Source organism: Diachasmimorpha longicaudata, chromosome 18, assembly GCF_034640455.1.
Source record: "Diachasmimorpha longicaudata isolate KC_UGA_2023 chromosome 18, iyDiaLong2, whole genome shotgun sequence".
NCBI lineage: Eukaryota > Metazoa > Arthropoda > Insecta > Hymenoptera > Braconidae > Diachasmimorpha > Diachasmimorpha longicaudata.
The window spans coordinates 4,468,982-4,488,822 of NC_087242.1; the positions used below are offsets into that span (position 1 = coordinate 4,468,982).

Here is a 19,841-nt window from a genome sequence, read left to right on the forward strand (position 1 = left end):
TTTTTCATTTTTCAATTTTTCATATTTTACGGGAGAGATCAAGGCTTCGGGGGTCGTGGAATTTCATTAGCTATTTCCAGCACAATTTTGACTTCTGTCATTATACAAATGATTTTAAATTTCCATTTAAAAAGCGATTCAGGCTTGGGAAGCAATAAATCAAATCCTAACTTCGATCAGAGCTATCAATTTGTTTATTACGAGGTCTTTCCCCTCGAGAAATTCATCAAAGAGTCCGATAAAATTTCGTTATAAACATTAAATAACGAAAAAAACCTCCACTTTTTTTCCAAGGAATCGTTCATCACCAGAATTAATCCCCCGACTCCATTGAGCATCATCTGCATATTCTCATTTCCCCTATTCCCCCGATGTTGTTTCTCCTGGTAGCGATACAGATTGTACGCCACCGTTGAAAATTTATGTGGTCCCGGTTACAAGTGGGCCGCATTCTCCACAATGCCCCCTCAACGCGTTTTGACTCTGAGCCAGGCCTATTACTTATCAATTAAACCGATTTATAGGCTCTAAAGGCGTCGCAGGCCCCCCTGGAGGGGGGCCCATACACCACACAAGAAATTGCACCATCGAATTCGCTGTGTTGGAGCCTCTTTTCACTCTCAAAATTTTTTTTTCCCCTCTCTTGGCCATTTAAGGGACCATTTTTATGGGTTTTCACTTATTTTATCATCATTCTGGCTCCACTAGATATTTATTCGGGGCGGTTGAATTTACTTTTTCGTCTCTTTGTGCTCAACCCTGAACATATACCAGAGACAAATATCTCTCAATCTTCTATATTACGAGGCAACATGTTATTCGGAATATATTTATCGTTTTATACCCTGTGGGTATTACAGTGTATCAATTTTTTATGAATCACCGGCTAAATATGAAGAGAGAACGAAAATATCGGGCTGGGATTCATTTAGTCATAATGACTGTAATTATGCTGATAAAATACACGAGACGAATATTTTACATAGAACTATTTCACTTTGCGATATTTATTCATTTTTAGGAGGGGGCTACGCCCCCTACTCGCTCCGCTCATCAACCTCGAGGGGGGCTGCGCCCCTCCCTCACTCCGCTCACCAACCCTGGGAGCTGGAGCTTCCGAATTACGTGGGATTTCCGTTATTCGTTAACGAGAATAGAGTACGTCATTTTTACGGAGCCTTCTGGCCGCTTCACTGGACTCAGTAATTTTTATTGAGAATTACGGAACTCCGATGTAATTTTTATTGAAATATCTCTCGCTGTGTGAATTCACATGGAAATAATTCGTGTTTCGACACCGGTATGCGCAGATTTTTAATCGAATAATCGTAAAAGTTGAAAAGTGAGGAGATTTAGATGCAAATACGAAAAGATCAATCATGCAAATTTTCAAAATGCACTAAATTATTGATCCAAGATACAACAGAATGGTGTGCTTTATGTCCAAGGATTATCCCGTTAAGAGACCTTTCGCTTAAAATTACAATAAAATTTGTTGAATGATTAATTCAGCTGTAAAGTGTTGTTTTCGCTCAATATCTCTCGCTTCGAGGAAGATCGAACAATTTTCATATATGTCTTTATTTCTCCAGCTCTCGTTTTGTTCCACTTGTGTATCTACGATACTTGGATATCCTTAATCGAAAAATGACCCTCGAGATGACTCATCTCGCTGTAACACTTCGATATTGCATCGATTATCTCCATCACCTTACGGTATTCCATGAATTTATGAATAAAAAATTCTGGGATAGCGTGTGAAGAAGATTGGAATTTAATTCGCGATATCTTCTGAGAAATTCTGGTCTGATTTATATTTTGATTATTCTTATTTTTTCATGATAATCTTAAATCCATTGATTAATTCATGATTCAGACGCGAAGTCTTCGGGTTTCATTCGCATCGATTATTTCATAAAGCGATTGAGGTTCTTTGATTTTTGCAATTTATTTCCGAGTCCAGGAATTTTTTATTTCTCAGGCAATAACTTTCTACAGTAAAATAATCCCCTTGTGAAATATAATTTTTTATTTTATTCGTAAATCAATCAGAAGACATTAAAATCCTTCTTAAATCATTGAAAATTTTTATTAGATCTTTTCTAGTCGTCAAAATAAAATCATAGACAGAGAACTTTTGAAGGCATTTGAAAGATAGGAAAGCAAGGATCGAGGATCAATGTCTATCGGATTTTAGGGGAAGGTGGTTGAGAGTGAACACTTCATAATCCACAACACTAAAATGATAATCCCCCATCAAAATCGTATTCGAGGCATTTTCGCCATCGTAGCTGTGAGGTAAATTACTGTAGCTCTCCAGGTTGTTATTGCAGTTATTGGCAATCATCAAGTCTGCACCTGCGCCAAATATCGGACCAATGCTGGAATAAATTAATGTAAAATACAGATTAACAATTAGTTACTTATCATATCATCGCTCCGATGACATAGCGAAATATGTTTACGTACTCGGGATGATAACAGATGGCAAAGGATTTCTTTATCAAGTCGTACTTTGTTGGTGGCACATCTTGATTGTTGGTCAGTGTAAAGAGGAATGCCTTCTCTGAAGATATGTATTGACCCTTCGTTGTGGTTTTATCCCAGGCGACGTCACTGAATCCTCCACATATTTCACCACGGGTTCCCTTGAAAGTAAATAGTGGCAAATATTTTTCATACTTTTTAGACAATAAAAAAACTCTCATGATAGTTACCAGGGCTATTGTGAATGTAGGAGCTATCCCATCACAGTGACGATGAAATGCAGCAGCTGAATATCCATGATTAGATGCTCTGAAACGAAAAAATGGTCTCACGTAGATAAATACAACTGAAAATATCGTCTATCGAGGATTTCAATGACTTCGACCTCCATTACCTGTAAATCAGTCGCCAATTTTGTTTGGATACCCCGTACCACTGATTTAACAGTCTCTGATAGCCCATCTTGTCTCGTGAGAGGATCTGGGAGTTGGGGAACATCAGGGGGCCCACACGAGGCTGCAGACGTTTGTCAGAACAGTTCTCAGCGTATTTGTTCGGGACAGCAGCGTATCGGTATCTAAAGAAATCGCCAAAAATGATTTGCTTATTTAGAAAAATCAGAGGGACAGTCTCGACCCTGAACTTTTCATTGATACCTTTCCAAGGAAAGTTCGATGGGGACAGCCCCAGTGGGTTCAACCTCCTCAGCGAAGACGTGGCTGTCGATGAGAAGCAATCTCACGTGATTTATCACTCCAGCCAAGTGCTGACAGACCCTGGCTCGTTCTTCTTCAGTCCAGTGTTGAGTCGGTTGGGTTACACCTGCCTAAATAAATTAGTCAGCCAATGAGTTTTATTTGGGTTATGGAAAACAAAAAAATTTAATTTGAATCGCTGAATTCCCCTGATTACCTGGTACTTGGCCCAATTGAGAACAGCACGCCATACGTCTTCCTCTTCGAGTCCCAGATAATCCGATGAAATTAATTTAACGAGTGCGTCCTTAGGCAGATTGCAGAATGCCGTTGTCTTCACAGTGTCCAGGGCATTGTCCCCGATGAAGGAGTAACATCGTTCGATGAACGACGAACAGGCGCCTTTGCCACCTGAATATTTGTCAAAAAAATTGTGAACTGTCTCCAGGACTTTACGAAAAATGTCAATACCCATCAGAAAACCCTTATGAAATAAAAACAGCTGTTCCATCAAAATTCTTTATTAATATTTTTCAAGATAAAATACACCTGGTAATACTGAACTCTCAGGAAACATTCAATTAATCCTTAAACAAACGAATTCACTCCGAAAAATACCTTCCACACATCATCAGAAACGATTCGTTGAACCTTGCAGGTAAAATCAAATAAAAACACTGAACACACCAGATATATCCAAATCTTACTTTACTCATCCCTTCGTTTACAAAATATTACATTTCGATGCCTCATTGATCCCAAAGGAATGAACAATTAAATCTATCAGAAAGTCTGTCCCATTGTTCGTGAATGCATCACTACACAGAAGAGAGTGTCCTGGAGATCCTGGAACACCAGTTCTCCCCAGGAAGTTCCTTTTGAAGTCCCAAGAGTCGACTGGGAGCGTCCACAGAGGTTATGTTGGCTAGTTTGCCCCAGGATTCGTATTTTGTATGAGAGTAATGTTGTCGCCCTTCAGCATGATCCGTCCCAACTGTTTCCTGGCCTTCGTCTTCACGTGATACTCCTCGGCGTCGTCCAACACCAGGTTCATGTACTCGTCGAAGCCGACGATGTGTCCCTCGATTCTGAGGTTAATGTTCTCGAATAACCACACTTGCACCCTCGAACGATTTTGGAGGTACCTGAAGATGAGGTTGATGGGCTGTACCATCACCTTCTGCACTTTCTGAGGCCCCTTGTACGACATTTTCGTGGGGAATTGGAAGTTCTGGAGATAGAGCGTTTGCTAAACGCGTGTTTTGATAATTTTTATCAGGGATAATGCCGGGATCCTGGTGTGAACACAACAGCGTACGGACAGGCCAACTCGGACGCCATATTTGTAGTGAGGAATAAGAAATTCCCCAGAATTCACTAGATTCTATGGCGGTTTAAATTTGAATGTCGACAGGAGCTAACAACTACGATATTCTCACTTCCTAGTGCATTGACGTTAATTAATTGACTTTTTTTCATTCTTATGTCTTCACATGATCTCCGAAATTCGGATTTTTGCCTCAAACTTCAAAGTTGGCAAAGTAATACGTAATGTTTTTACGGGAGCGGTTCCTAGATGAGCTCCCGACAGCAGATACATTTATTACCTGTCGGTAAGGAAGACGCACTGCCATTTAAAAAAAAAATAAGTTCCACGTATCGGTAAAAGAGGGCAAGCCATCATTTCAAAGTTTCAAAATGACAATTTAACGATTGTTGCGTGCTTTTGAAATATTATTCTACATTCACGTTGATCCCATAAATCCCTCAGGCACAATCTGCATCAACTCGCAATACGAACGTGAGAAACGCACAATAAAAGGCCATTCAACCTCTGTATCAAGTGGAATAACTGGATTCATTCCCTGCTTGAGACGATTTTCACTTCACAAAAGTTCATTCCGAGTCCACAATTGCAGAGAATAAATTTTGGGTAATTTTTTGAGACCGAAACTGCTCTTTAACTGACTCACATATTCCGTAATTAATTACGTTTCTGATAGGAAGAGCCGCATCTCAATTAACCCCGACTGTATTTACAAATAATGTAGTTTGGCTTCTCATTAAATTCTTTTAATTATTTAAGTACCTAATGATAAACACAAACGTTACGAAGAGGGTCATTAGTGTCTGCAATAATGGGGGAAATTCCAGCGAAAATATGCGGGAATTCCCGGGGCATTTTCAAAATTCTCCGGCCAAGTGTTCGCCTCCCTCAGCCGTTATTTCCTGGAGACCCTTCATACCTTCTGTATTGCAGTCCGGCAGTTGGTATTAAATATGAATTAAAATAATGGTGATTGATGACGCTAGAAATGTCAGGTTTTTACGGGTCACTCGTTATCCCTGGGTTTTTTTAAACCAAAAAAGACAAATCAAATTCAGGCGCGTTGTGTCAGCAGAAGTGGATCTCGTTACCACTTGAATGAATTTTAAACACGGGAAAAACTAATGGTATTGGCCGTCAAACTAATTTCATTTATGTTTTATTTTCTTTTTCCGGGAACAGATGCGCTAGTTTTTTTTATACGGGAGGTAATCGATAATTCTGGGTTAGCCGTGATTTAAAACATCCAATATACCTGCCAGTGAGCTGAAAGGCTTTGAGGATACGCTTTTTCTATCGTCTCGAGGCAATATCGAACATCGGGGGACGATAAATAATTCAGAAACGAGTCTGGATGTACCTTTTCTGAGAGAGAACGTTGGATTAATTTCCACTCCAAATTGAGGGAATTTTCTGAAGTCAAAATGAGGAATGAACTGTAATCACAGTCGTAATTACAATTATTTCCCTGCCCTTAATCGTTCAGAACTGGAGGAGAGACTATTTTTTAATGCCTTCGATTAATTGCCATCGCAAACCCAGAGGTTCGATCAATGGCTACTCTATACGGTATCGACTTGCTTAATGTAATCCTCACCGAGAACCCTCTCCTGTGCGTCCAACGCCGCCGTCAGGAGTGCGCAGGCATTACCAGGACTCAATGTAGCAGAAACGTGCTCCTCACAACTTCTCCAAAGCTCCTCGACACCCAATTCCTGGGCAAGTGCCAGCATCTCAAAGATACCACTGTCCTGAAGCATAATCTGAAGAGAAAAAGAAAATGGTCAAATGAATTCCCCGAACATCCTGTGGTCATCCTCTGGCCAATATCACCAGTGGTATTTCACCTTTCCAGTGTAGACGTAGTGCACGAATTGCCGGAATGTTTCTGGATGGGCATGAGGCATGCGAACTGGTGTGGGATTCCCCGATGTGCCGATTCGTTTTGGTGCAGTAAAATTCTTACATCTGGGGACATAAAGAAAATATCAATATTTCGGGGAAATTTAATATGGCGACGCTCCCTCGTGGCCCTTTCGCGCGAAAAATTCCAGAATTTTTGTAATGGAATATTTTTAATTGGGGGAATTTCGAACGCGGAAATTTCTCTGGGGTAAAAGAACTCCGGTCATCGCTCTGGTATTAACTTTAGTCCTCATTGAATGAGGGAATCAATGAGATATTTTTTTCTCTATTCATCGAAATCCCTTAGGAGCATCGAATGAAAGGCAAGCGTGAGGCTTAAAGTCCCTGGATTTTCACATTCTGCAGAAATGAGCAGAGAAAAGCGATCTATTGAACGCAGAAGACTTGCTCACAAGCAATATGTAAAGGGACGCATTGAATCAAAAGAAATGTGTCAAAGGGTCTGAGCAAAGCTTGACGGCGAATAGTTCATACGTTACGGGCGTTTGATGGTGGGCGTAGTTCGCAAAAGAAGTTGGAAATGCGATAGCGCGCCCTCTCGAGGTGTGTTTTTTCATGCACGAGCCTAAAAACACAGTCGTAACACTCAAAATGGTTGAAAAAATGAAGAAAATCAACATCAGTCACACGAGTAAGGGGGAAAACTTCTCACTGATATTTTTCAACTCTTTGATGCTTTTGAAAACTACACGGAATTCTAGCTTCTTGAATTATCAATGTCGAGGCGAAATATTTGAATTAAAGAGATCATTTTTTTTTTCTTTTGATGTTCACTACCTGAATTCGTTTTCTGCCTGTTAAAGGAACGGGATTTTTTTTCGCGTTTGAGAAAAATTTACGCGAGTTGTTCGGGTTATTTAAAAAGACTAGGGGTAATTGACGTAAAGGGGAATTTAATCATCATTTTTTTCGCGCCAACGGGAATTTGAAATCGCTTCACTGTTGGTGCATTTTTCACACTCCCACCACTTCTAAACATCAAATTTATTAATTAAATTGGGACGGAAAAAGTTACGGTATGATAATTATTCCGAGTGAAAATTAACAGACAAATGTTTGAAATTGTAGACAAAAGTGTCTGCGCCTAAAAATCATTCGGGCATATTTCAAACAATGATTTCGCTACGAAAGACCCCAGCACAATTTTTACAAAACCCGAATGCAATTATTCCGCCTGAAGTTAACCGTAAAATCTACAAAATACCGCGGGAAATGAGGAAACCATTTGACTCGTCAGAGAATAGGGGAGTGTGAGGACAAAAACACCTACCCCTTTTGCTCGCTCTCTGGTTTGTCAGAATCAACTTCGATAACGATTGTGGGTCAATTTTAATGACGCCCGCCGCAAGGAGAAAAACCACACCAGGAAGTCATATGCCACCGCACTCTGACGGAGTGGTGGAATCATTTCCGAGTAGACGTTGTCGTGTTCGGTATGAGTTGAACGAAAAAAAAATGGGATGAGAATGAAAAGAAAAATAGTGATGCACACGGGGATTTGCGCAGTGAAAGCCCCTGTGCTGCTATCATTTAAAAAAACGGCGAAAAACTGCAATTGAAATCCAACTCGATATTTAAAAGCTCTGATTGGAGGTCGGCCTTCAAATATTGATATTAATTGAGTGCAAAATAATTAAAAAATATTCTAATCATTGAACTATGGAATAAAACAAAATTTAAAATATCAGAAAAAATAATTCATCGATTGAGAATAATTTGACTGATAATACTAGAGGGTTTCCATTCTCCCATTTTTTTTTAGTACTGATACTTGATTGTCCCCCCCCCCCAACGCCGCTATTACCTCAAATGATTTTCCAAATAATCTCAAACATCGTAATTTCCTCGGGAAAAAAACATTCAAAACCGATATAACCAATTTCCCCCTAAAGCTATTACGTCAACAATCGTCCTTGGCTTCTCTCCCTGTCCTCCCTCCAGCCAACCAGAAGAGAAACCAGAACAATTGACGAAGGGAAAAGGATAAAAAAAGGAATGGAAGAGCCCTCAGGAGGTTTTCGGTGTACCGAACGACTCAACGCGGTTTTTCACGCACTTTTGTTGAAAATCGGCTCGTACTTCACAAATACACACATTGGACGTGTGTATAATCGTCCTTTGGTCGTTAGCAGCCAAGCCCACAGGCGACATTGAACCCTCACACCGCAGACCCTTACCTCCAGCTTCCATAAAAAAAATCTTCACCCTCATCAGCCCCTATCGCCTTTTCTCTTCTCCCTATTAGTCAGCGTTTGAACTCTTCCAATTTCTTTGACGCGCGAGTGATAATTTTTTTTTCATTCTGCTCAGATGTCTTTCTCATTCATAATTTACCGCAGAGAGAAATAAATCCAGAGAGAAATGCGATTGAGAAAAATTTTATTGCATTTTTTCCGAAAATTTCCCCAAACGATTTTGCAGACGCATCCAACTGCAACTGATTTCCCCCGAAAATTCTCCCACCCCCTTATCATTTCACCGACAATCTTCGGCACAATCATGGCGCCACACGAGATGACAACCTCGAGCCCATTGTTCCCGATTGTTGAATGGGTTTTCCACGTTCCGAACATACACCATCATTTATCGAAAAGTTCTTTCCCAGTATCAAGTGCACCCCCAAGTGAATTTCTCCGGACGACAAAAGAAACTCTCACCGACAGATTCGAACGAGCTTCATCCCCCTCCCAAAAGGCATTTGAAATATCAGACAATCCAGGAGTGATGAAAATGTACGTGCGATTGACTCCAGCAATTAACTGAAGACCCTTCTTACCCCTAAAATCTCATCGAGAAGCTTGTGACACTCAGCTCGAAGAAACGGAGAGACAAATTCGCGAGAGTGGAGAAGGTGGCGATGAGAAAGTTGCTCGACTAATTACAATTCCTCGAATCAATTTGATTCTCATAATAGGACCTCAATTAATATTCATCTGCTAAATTCACCGGATGATGGGGGTGGGGCGGAGTTACCGGGCTTTTTCGATTGTTGGCATCGTCATGGCACCCGGGCGATTCAATGCCTTGACTAGACAGTGGAAAAGTCAGGATGGAAGCAATCCCCGTGGGAGGAAAACTGGACTGACCTTGCTTGAAGGATTATACGGTGACCGTAGACGGGGGTTTCATCCCTGCCAAGAAGGAAAACAATGTCCGCTGAGTCCTTGTCCTCAGAGAGTCTTGCCAAGTCCTCGAGAAGCCGAGGAACACCGGCGAGACCGGCTTCCCCCACGATACCGATTGAACTTGTTGTTGCACCTACACCAACTGCTCTACTTCCCATTTTTATTGTCTGGAAAATGAAAAAAATGTTACAAATATCAAGTCATTTTATATTTAAAAGTACAGACACTTCTGTTAATTTACGAATTCACCAATAAATCGAAATGCGATGGAAGGAAACTGTTATTTAATTCAAATTGACGAGGAGATGGGGCAACCCTGGAAAATAGGTACAACAGAGAATACAATGGGATCCCATTAAATCCCCCTAATCCGTAATTGATCGGTGAGGGAAGTTATCGAGTAGTAACACTACAGAGGATCGGTGGGAATCCGTGACCGATGACAGTGCCTAATGGTACCGAAATACCTTGTACACTGGCCGCGTCATCCGCGCCAACATATCCGCAGCATGGTGTGTCTCCCATGGTGTTACATAGCTGGAGATTAAATGGAAAAAGCCCAGTACCAATGAAACCGATTAAAATAGAATTGTTGCACATTGCGGAATTAATTCTTCATCAGAACGAGGGGTTAATTGGCGGGTCAAATCGATATTAGTGATGATATTTCCAATTTGATGATTCATTTCGATATTTTAATTCAGGAGATAAACCAGGACATGTCCAAAAGGATCTATAAGAGTGAATTGAATGAAGATTGATTGATAGACTCACTCCTCATTGGTCAATACAGCCCCCCATGTTGATATTCCAGGCGGGAAATTCAAAAACTATGCGCGGAGTGCGAAATCAGCCTGATAAATAAAATTCAACGAACGCAGGTCTTAATGGGCTAATTTGAGGGGTTACAAATGAGTAAAATTCAGGGATAAACATCCCCAAACCAGACAACACCAGTATCCTCATTTCAAACACCGATTCGTCCAGCAAATTACTTCAAGAATTTCTCCAGATGAAAAATAATGTCGAGTTGGTTTATTTGTAACTACTCACGTGTACTTTGTTGTGATTCCCGGTGAAGGTCGACCGCCTCAAGTCATTATCACGGGTTCAATCAAAATCCTAACACTATTTCCCTCTCAATACGATCCGCAGTACACTATAATTACCGCGAATTAACCACTATCTGAACTCTCACTAAAAAATTAATATTTATACAATTTATAGATAAAAATCCAGTATACTTTAACAAATTTAATTATTATATTCAAACCACCCTTTCTTTCTGCTATTAACGGTTCTCTCGAATCACCAGAATCGCATCGGCAATTTATCACAAATTCCCCTATTCCCGAACCACCCGCAATAGGGTAATACCGCACAGGTATGCCTGCTCTTAAACTCGTCCCTACGGAGCACAAACTCCTGCGAGATCGTTTTCACAAGTACACTGTTGCCACATTCCCCTCTCCAAACATATATTCCCGTTCAGATGTATCGCAGAGCCGCAAAAAGGACGCTTCCTACTGGTCCCTGAGCCAGCTCGTGAGTATATCGACCTCCGAGGAGTCCCATTTCACCAAAAAAAAAATCACAAAACCCTTAATCACCAAAACCCGGAGTTTTCGGACGGACAATCAACAATGCGCTCAATACTCCTACAATTCCGTCGGAGAACACGTGATCCACCTCGACTAAGAGAGATCCCTGTGATCGTTTTTTTCCCTCTCGACCGAAAAGAAATTACTGAAGAATCCGGTTCGATCTTCAGCGGCATTCGTAATATTCCTCCCTGAGGCATATATCGTTCTTTGTCTTTCATTCATTCTCTTGTTATTGATGATGTCTACATGACCATCCGATGGTCTGGCAGAATTGATCGATAGATCGCGCTGCCGGTACAGCAGAACTGTCATAACCTGAGGGTTCATTGAACTGTCCAATTGTGTATTAATTTTGATTTCGATTAATTGTTTAACGACAAATAGTTCTTGCGAAGATGGGAAGGAATTATCAACTGGTGGTAAAATAGATCCGATCGATCGATCCATATATCGCTCAATCGGTATCTAAAATCCTTAAAATTTTCCCGATTCAGCGGTAATCGATGAACAATTAAAATTCAACGATTCGTAAAATGCAATCAACCTCATTTCATGAAGACTGTGATTAACAATGAGATAAAATTGTGTTAAAACACGTGGCGACAGTAATTACACCGTCAAGATGTACCCTAATGGCTCCGGAGTATGGTACCATCCCCTTTCCCCCTTCCCTATCCCATTTTAGACAGATTTCCGGTTGAGTGACTAACGAAATTGTAGCATTTAACGTCAACGAGACGATATTGTACGTCAGTGAAATTAAGTTTTAAACAAGTTACATTCACCAGTATGTGACGGGGTCCATTGAATGCAGTGTGATATACCAGCCCGATAATTATTCGTAAATGCGTGATTGAGGGAATGATAAACATGAATTTGTCAGCTATTCAGTTATGATAACGAATCCATCTGTATCAATTGTTTTCCACTCGTTATTCATCAACGAGTTCCATCAGTTTCCACTCGACAATTGAATCCGTAATCAAGCTCGACGTAGCTTTGATTGCGCGAATGATTTTTCATTAACGGACCGTGCAAACAGTTTTGAAATTCGGAGGCGAACCATTTTTTTCGGGAATGTCAATGAAATCCTCATATTTACCCCCTTCCACCCATTCAAACCAAATTCATATGGGATTACCTTATTCCAGATGATATACCAGGGGGGCTAGGCTCCCCTTACTCGCTCCGCTCGTCAACTCCGGGGGGCTCAGCCCCCCTCGCTTCGCTGGCCCTCCCTTTGACGGAATCCTAGACATATACATACATAATATATAATATATTTAGGCGAAGTACTGTGTTGAATGTACATAAAAAATTGTATTGATAATTACGAGGGATAATAACTCTCAGAGGTTTCGAATTCCACACAATTGGCGACAAATCAACAAATGGGAAGTTGTCGCACATGCGTGATAATGACGCACAAAAGAAGTATTTTCTGTACGACTCGGCACACATCGACAATGTCGTTGGTGTGAAAAGAGAACTTTGTCTCATTATCATTCATAATAACTGAATGTAGCAGTTGTACGAAGAGGTAAGAATTACCAACGAAATGCATCATCTTTCAGCATGCATTCGGTGGCATTTACAGGAAATAACAGGCCCAGGCCATTGTGACAGGACTTCATTGACGCCTCACACGCTTTTTTATATCCATTTCCTCTATTTCTCGTTCGTCATCACTCTCAACAGCCGGCCATCTCGTCATAACAGCAGAAAAGTTGTACCCTCGCCTGCGTAATGAATAATTAGAATAAATAATAAAGTGGTAAAAGCCTTCTTCAGTGCACAAGTTTCAATTGGATTGTAATTACGATGTTGCGAGATTCTGGAGAGACTGAGGATAATAACGAGATGTCAAAACAGCCACTAATTGCTGCTGAGCTGATTGTTATGTATCATTATGTTTTTTTACGTCCGAATGGAAAGGCTGTAGATGTCGGTGTACGATTCGGTAATCAGGTCTTCCTGGTCAGGTGAATTCCCATCATCAGGACCTCATTAAGTCCTCAGTTGGACCTGATAAAGTCCTAATCAAGTCCTGACATGGACTTGATTGACATTGCCACTCATATTGCGACGATGTCTTCTATTAAGACGTCTTAAAGACACGAATTTTCAATTTCTTCATCTTTTATGTTTTTCATACATCGAAATATATTTTTTTTCAACCCCAACGGAAGAAAATTACACGTCAGCCAGAGTCTCGTCACCTTTCTCTCGCTCATTCCGCTTCCTATTCACTCGCACAAATTTCTTTTTCATTTATTCTTGAACTTTCGTCACTGGCGTGCAGCCTTATCCAATCCACGATATAATCCTCTCCCCTGTAATTCCATTTCCCACGGAAATTCAGGTGGAGGCTTTTGTACACGAAAAATAAGGCGCCACACCAAAGGCTTTACTTTTCTTTGACTCATAATTTTTTTTTCACCTTTTCACTGTTTCTCGATTTTATTTTCCATTTTTTTGCACCTACCCCTAGTTCAAAAGCACCCTATTCTGAATATTTAACGTCAAGGTGGGGTTTTTTCCCCCTCCCGCCCTGAGATGTTAGTTTCATTGTGCGGAGAGTAACCGTCGATTTCCAGAAGCGGAAATGTGAGAGTGAAATATGACCGACGCCTGTATGACTCTGGATACAGCATTTCTCGGGGGTAAGCGGAGAATTATGAACTCCCCAACGCCATGAGGAGCGATGACGGGGGCATCCTGGCTATGCGATATAATTTTCGGGTATTCTGTATGTCATCGTGAGGGTAATCGCTGGTGTCGTTTCCATTACGATGTCGATTCTAATTTTGATAGTGGAGGGGGGTGGAATGGCCGCACGACGGAATGTCGGGAGTAATTAAATAGTGTGAACACAACTTGAATTATTTTTAAAAAAATATTGGAAAGTCGATTAATCGCTGGATCGATATTTAATGGATCGAGAGGGAAAAAATTGATCTTTTCAGCCCCGAAAAATTCAAATCTCCATTTCTGATAGAATCGACACATTTTTTTGCACTTTTCGCCCTTTGGTTCATTCCCATTTTATTGTTTCTTTGTACATTACATTGTACACATTTTGTTTTTCATCCATCCAACCGTGGGAGGGAGCAGGCTGGATGGGCACCCTTCGATACCGTCCAGAGAGAAAAGTAAACGTGTGGGGTGTGCGCGAAAAGAGCACTTGAGCGACATTCGATTGAGTGTGTCCACAAAAGAAACAACAATTTTGGGGCTGAAGAGAAAGAGCCCCAGCCGAAAACGTTCTGACGCCCGTTCATACGTCCGCTTCCCCCCTCCCCCCCCCGTTCCACAATATTGTGACGAAATTTCTTCATATCGTGTCCCCCGTCACATAATCGACTGTCAACGGGCGGTATCTCCCTCCTCTCCTCTCATGTTATACTGTTCTGCTGACAGTTTTGAAGCACCTCTCAGACGTCTGCCAACGGACATCAAAGAATTGCTTCCGTGCCTCGGAGGAAGTCCATTTTATTACATCAGTTTGAGGGGAGGCGGTGATACAGTTCAGTCCCTATTCGAGGGTATTTTTGGCTGAATCCGCAGGACTTGATTATCAAATTAATTATTATCAATGTTTGGAGGACTGCCGTCAATCTCACTCTCTCTCATGCGTAAGGCCCATTCCCCCACCACTTCACACCCTGACTCATTAGCCCAAATATATCCTGGCTCACCCCCGCCCTGCTGGCCTCAAATAAATTATCCGGTTATCCGGAAATCAATTAATTTGCGGGATTCTGTCCCCCGTCGGGTGGGGGAAAAAAATCACGTGTGAAATAAAAAAAGAAGAGTAATATCTAAAGTTTGAGTGTAATCGCAAGACCATTTTTTTCCTGTATCTCACCGACACTTGGTGAAAAACTTTTCCAACCCGCTATCTCTCCCCGAAGTGTCAGACTCCGGGGCCGCAGAGTGTTCCCTCGCCCTTTAGATCCGCGAAAAAGGACCGCTCACACAAGAGTTTTGTATCCTACATTTGATGTTCTTTCATAACATTTTTCCCAACATCATCATCTCTGTATGTACTTTGGTCCAATATTCACCTCTTTTTTTATACTCATACCTATTCGTGGATTTTGCTTTGAGAAAAACTTAGCGGCTCTCTCGGAGTTGGGCGCGAGAAGAATTTCCAGGGTGACTTTCCACTCAACCAGGGGATTAAACATTAAACGAGAAAAAAACACACGACTATGTCGAGGGCTTTGACGACTTGTCGCCCTCTGCCTATCGCTACCATCTTACAAAGTATCTTCCATCTGTACTTTTGAGCTCCTGATTTTTTGGGAAAAATTACCCACTCGTTTCCAGGAAAACCAATTCGGTACTTCGTGAATGACGTTCACGATTATTTCCCCTGGGACTACCTGGGACTTGTGTCATCACTTTGAGGAATTTTTTGACGGAGTTGCGTTGCAAAAAATAATCAATGCTATCGGGGCATTTATTTTATCGTCGCGCCTGGTTATCACGCCGGCGGTCTGATTTCGCCGAGTCGACTCCTCGAATGATGCCCCGAGGAACGAGTTACTGGTTGAAAGTATAAGAGCCATTGGGACATCAGAGTAAGGCAGAAGCGAGAAGAAATGTTGTATAGGTAGACAGCCTGCCGGAAATCGATACTGGCGTGCCACAAAAGACCGTCGGTTGAATCGCGAAGGGGAACGACGTCATGTTTGATTACGGCCCCCATGCTACCATTTTCGCACCCTGGATTTCATATTGAAGGCTCAAGTAACGCAATACTGTGTCTCCATGTGTCACATCAATTGGACACAGATGCACTAATACACGGTTTGAATTCCTTCCACTTGTATTTGGACAGTGCGTCATGGGTGGAATGACCGAGACCTTTGGGATCGCCCGGAGTCCAACGATCCTCACGATTTATCCCCGAGACACTTGCGACTGCCAAAGGCCCCGATTGATGCGTCGTGAGGCCCAACAGGCGACTGATCAAGACCTTAAAAATGATTAGATCTCGCCACTCCGTCCGCCAAGAATCGAACCTGGACATCCGTCACCGGGATAACCGGATCATTTGGTACGGAATCCCGGGGCGGTCTTGGTCCCATTATGGGGCGGCATTGGGCCTGACATTACCCTAATTTTTGTGTATTATTGCTTGCCACTGCTGGGCCCGACATCGCGACATTTTCCTCGCGTTTGTTTTTCCGTTTTCAAGCAGAACTTCGGAGGGAAAAAGAAATGCCAACAATTTTTCACCGGGTGAAGCCGGTACTGCGAGGCAGTTTCCCCTTGTCATCGCCATAACAGAGTTTTCTATACACTTCACCGAAAATATGAAGAAAACCTTGACGCCCTTATACACCGCCTCGTTTGCCAGACGGTAGCTCTATAGTGAAAGGTGACGAGCGTTTTACCGGCGTTTACGACAGCTTTACAACTGCGCTCAGAAATAATATGCTGGGGTTTTCAATGTTACGCCCAGCATTTGTTATTCCAGTCGGTAGTTGGGGGGTTAACGAGTGTTAGAACCGATTTTCCAGTGTTTCCGAGTAATTATTTTTACGAAGCGTATTTACTATTCAATTTTAAATGGTAAAGCGGGAAAGTTTTGCGTTGAGTCAGAGGTGAGGGAAGACCCGGGGCATGACGGGGAAGATGACGTTTTGGGGCCTCCTAGGGACGTTGGGCCTCAAATAAAGAGCCGAGAGGAGGACTGGAAAGGGAATTTCAATCTACAACTGTTAACTTGTTTTTTTTTTTAATGGAAAAAAGGGAGAGAGACGGATGTTAGATACTCTCTGAAAACTGCACACATTTCTTTTAACATTGCGAGATACACCGAGGATGTCAGCTGGACCGGTGTATGTGCGGAAATCCGAGATGAGGGACCGTAACTCAAAACCACGTAGCACGTGCACAGTTCACATGTTCCTATCGTTGATTTTTTTTCACCCAGCGCTCTTCTCCGTATGATTTAGATCATTTTTTGCTGCTACGTCACGCCTTCCACCCATGTGAGCCCGGACTTATTGCGGTGAAGGGGTTCCATATTTCTGGATCGATGAAAAAACTGGTCGCACTCCGTTCAAAAAATCCTCGAGTGAGACGTCCACGAAAAAGGAAAAATCGAGAAAAATATGATCTAGACGAGATCTTTTGGGAAATCGATGCGCTCGATGCAATCGGCTGTCGTAATGATCGAGCTCCTCATCGTAATGCATCAATTGACCTTCAACACGCCTATCAGACACTGGTGCAATGAAAGAGGAGTGCCTTCGTCATGGGCTGTCAGGCAAAATAAATCAGAATGAGACCGAAGTACTTACGTCTGATTTATTAATGTCAGAGGTACTTGTCTGAGCTCTCACAATTTGGTAATTACCCTACGACCCACCTTCATCGTAATCCCTCTGAATATTAATAATAATATTCCCCTCAAAATATTATTAAAAAAGATTACAAGTTAAAATGCTGCTCCATAACTGTATTACGGAGAAATAAATTCCCGGGTCTGGGAGCGGGACTGACGGATTATTTCGAATTACAGGGACTATTGCCTCTTCCGATAGTTCCACATCGATTCGTCGTGTAGTGTACTTCATGCCACACATTCTCCCAGTTTCAATAACTCACTCCCTCCGTCAGCATCCACATGGAGATTTCGTGCGTCTGTCATTTATCAAGATTTTTTTTTTCAACTTCAGGGGGTAATTAGCATGCGTTAGTGGTGCTCGCTATTGAGAAATTCCATTCGTCTCTGCTCGGGATTAATTTTTTTTTTCTACTGGTGTATTCTCATTGATTTTAGACGTGTCTTTACATTCACTGAAATCCAGGGAACGTTGAGATTGTGGAGAATTCATTTCTTCCCCCTGAAAGCGATGATATTGTCTGCAAAAACCGGGACTTTATCCCAGACTTTTTTCCCAATGATACCGATCCATTTTACCCCACTCGTCCCTCCATGAATTAAATTTTACTGCACATTCGTTACTGACTCTCGTTACTACCGCCCTCTGAACAAAAGTCCCATTCTTCATCGGTGAAAACACCCCTAAAATTACCTAAACCATCCCCATTCAATTTTCCCCAATTATATTACATTATCCATCGAACGAGCTCCGGAAATTGTCATTACGATGTGAAATTAAATGAGAAGAGTTACCCCCCTCCCTCCCCGGGGGGACAGGGGGCTAGATGCACCCAATGACGGAGCCCTCGATGACAATTGATGCTTGCGATTGGTGATAGACGATGATGAAGAGACGATCGGAGCTAGATAGCATTACCCATCCCCCTCACCTCACCCCCCTTGCGTGTTCCGGTGTTCCATGGACAGCCCCCGTTGAATTCCATCCGCAAAACTATTCATCCACGTCATCTCCGCGATCCTCGTTCACTTCTCCACCCCCTCGTCCCACGTTGCAGTGGCAAACGGCGCGGCAAATGGTAATTAACGAGGTTGAGGGAGTGGCGGTTTCTTCTTAGATGACGCGAGAGTGCGTCATGGAGACGGAGAAACTTTCGAGCGAGATACGAGTGGTGAAATTAATCATGTGCGGTGGGTACATCATTAATTATGATGTTCATCTGGGAAAACTAATGTTCGAGGGCCGGTTGATTTTTTAATAATGCGAATGGTCTGGTGAGGGGATCTTAAAACGCAGGAAATATAGATGGGAACATTTTATTTTAGGTTAGGGAATTTTTAGGTCGATAAAGCAGGGAATTACTGTATCCCCGGATTTATAAGTTGACGAGGGAATTTTTATTTCGATTTCCAACGAGAAAAAATGATCTCGGAATTGCCAGCGATTGTCCCCCTGATATTTACGATGCAATGAAACTCTGTACCACCCCCATTGCCAAAGTATTTATCTACTTATCCAGTGGAGCCGTAGAAATGTCAGTGTTTCTTGGCAGTACATTCCAGCCAGTGGAAAAAAGCCGTCATAAAAGTAAAAGCCCACGCCTGGCTTCCTCCAAATCCCGCGTCCCCGGGTGCGTTTGCCAAAGTGCGTTCATTGAGACAGTGAAAATATTCTCCCATAAATGATATGCAAGAAAGGAAAGAATAGCGAAGACCGACAAGAAAACGATTGAAAAAGTGTCTCAACAGTGACGGCAGAGTGCAGTGACGTAATTTCGAGGAGTGCCTCATACACACGTGATTCGTACCGTCGAATGAGTCGAGGGGCTGGAGGGATTTGAAAAGCCGACCGGGGTGAATTGAACGCTTGGGGGTGCACCTTCCATGGTGTCATGGCAACACCCGATACCATGTATACCCGCGGCACAAACCCAGAAGCCGGTAAGTTTTTCTTTCATGTTGCTCACAGGAAAGATGCCGCTTTTTTCGTTCAAATACGGGGAATAAAGTTTGAGAAAAATTGGGGAGGAACCTTGATTTTACAATTTGGGTACGAGTTAACCATAAATTCGCGAAAAATCATTTTTTCCCTGAACAACCCCTCAACCTCTTTTTTTTTTTTTCTAAAACTATATTCCTATTTTCATTGTCAAGACCCACCCCAACATAACAAGCGTTGAAAGTTCTCGTCAACTCTGCTGCTGAAGACTTTTGGCTATCCTCCAGGCCGGCTTTTCACCCCTCCATATCTCCATTTTTTTCTCCTGTTCTCCACAATTCCCTCATTTTTTTTACGTTTCATTCTACCCACTGGCG

The 19,841-nt window shown here is 42.1% G+C and overlaps 2 protein-coding genes across 3 annotated transcripts; both read right to left on the reverse strand.

Annotated features, from left to right (window-relative positions):
- Positions 1 to 2,011: 2,011 nt before the first annotated feature.
- LOC135170745 (kelch-like protein 17) lies at positions 2,012 to 11,300 on the reverse strand. 2 transcript variants are annotated; one of them, XM_064136800.1, is made up of 11 exons: positions 10,837 to 11,300; positions 10,614 to 10,757; positions 9,522 to 9,727; positions 6,357 to 6,477; positions 6,107 to 6,272; positions 3,400 to 3,593; positions 3,144 to 3,313; positions 2,882 to 3,064; positions 2,718 to 2,796; positions 2,470 to 2,648; positions 2,012 to 2,381 (listed from the first exon to the last, which is right to left on the reverse strand). In XM_064136800.1, the coding sequence occupies exons 3-11, from the start codon at positions 9,716 to 9,718 to the stop codon at positions 2,177 to 2,179; spliced, it is 1,494 nt and encodes a 497-aa protein (XP_063992870.1). In that variant the 5' UTR covers positions 9,719 to 9,727; positions 10,614 to 10,757; positions 10,837 to 11,300; the 3' UTR covers positions 2,012 to 2,176. The 2 variants fall into 2 exon arrangements, with proteins under 2 accessions (XP_063992870.1, XP_063992869.1); XM_064136799.1 differs by having other exon boundaries at positions 10,614 to 11,300.
- On the reverse strand, positions 3,688 to 4,530 carry Sme (Small ribonucleoprotein particle protein SmE). Its single transcript, XM_064136801.1, has one exon. It carries the CDS (start codon positions 4,390 to 4,392, stop codon positions 4,108 to 4,110), a length of 285 nt encoding a protein of 94 aa, XP_063992871.1. The 5' UTR covers positions 4,393 to 4,530; the 3' UTR covers positions 3,688 to 4,107.
- Positions 11,301 to 19,841: the final 8,541 nt, after the last annotated feature.

Excerpts from the sequence above, each read along its gene's own strand:
- Sme (XM_064136801.1), bottom strand. The coding sequence starts at position 4,392 with ATGTCGTACAAGGGGCCTCAGAAAGTGCAGAAGGTGATGGTACAGCCC.
- LOC135170745 (XM_064136800.1), bottom strand. The coding sequence starts at position 9,718 with ATGGGAAGTAGAGCAGTTGGTGTAGGTGCAACAACAAGTTCAATCGGT. Across the intron at positions 3,594-6,106 it reads CGCACAGGAGAGGGTTCTCG|GTGGCAAAGGCGCCTGTTCG; the intron begins GTGAGGATTACA and ends ACAAATATTCAG. Across the intron at positions 2,797-2,881 it reads AATTGGCGACTGATTTACAG|AGCATCTAATCATGGATATT; the intron begins GTAATGGAGGTC and ends TTTTCGTTTCAG.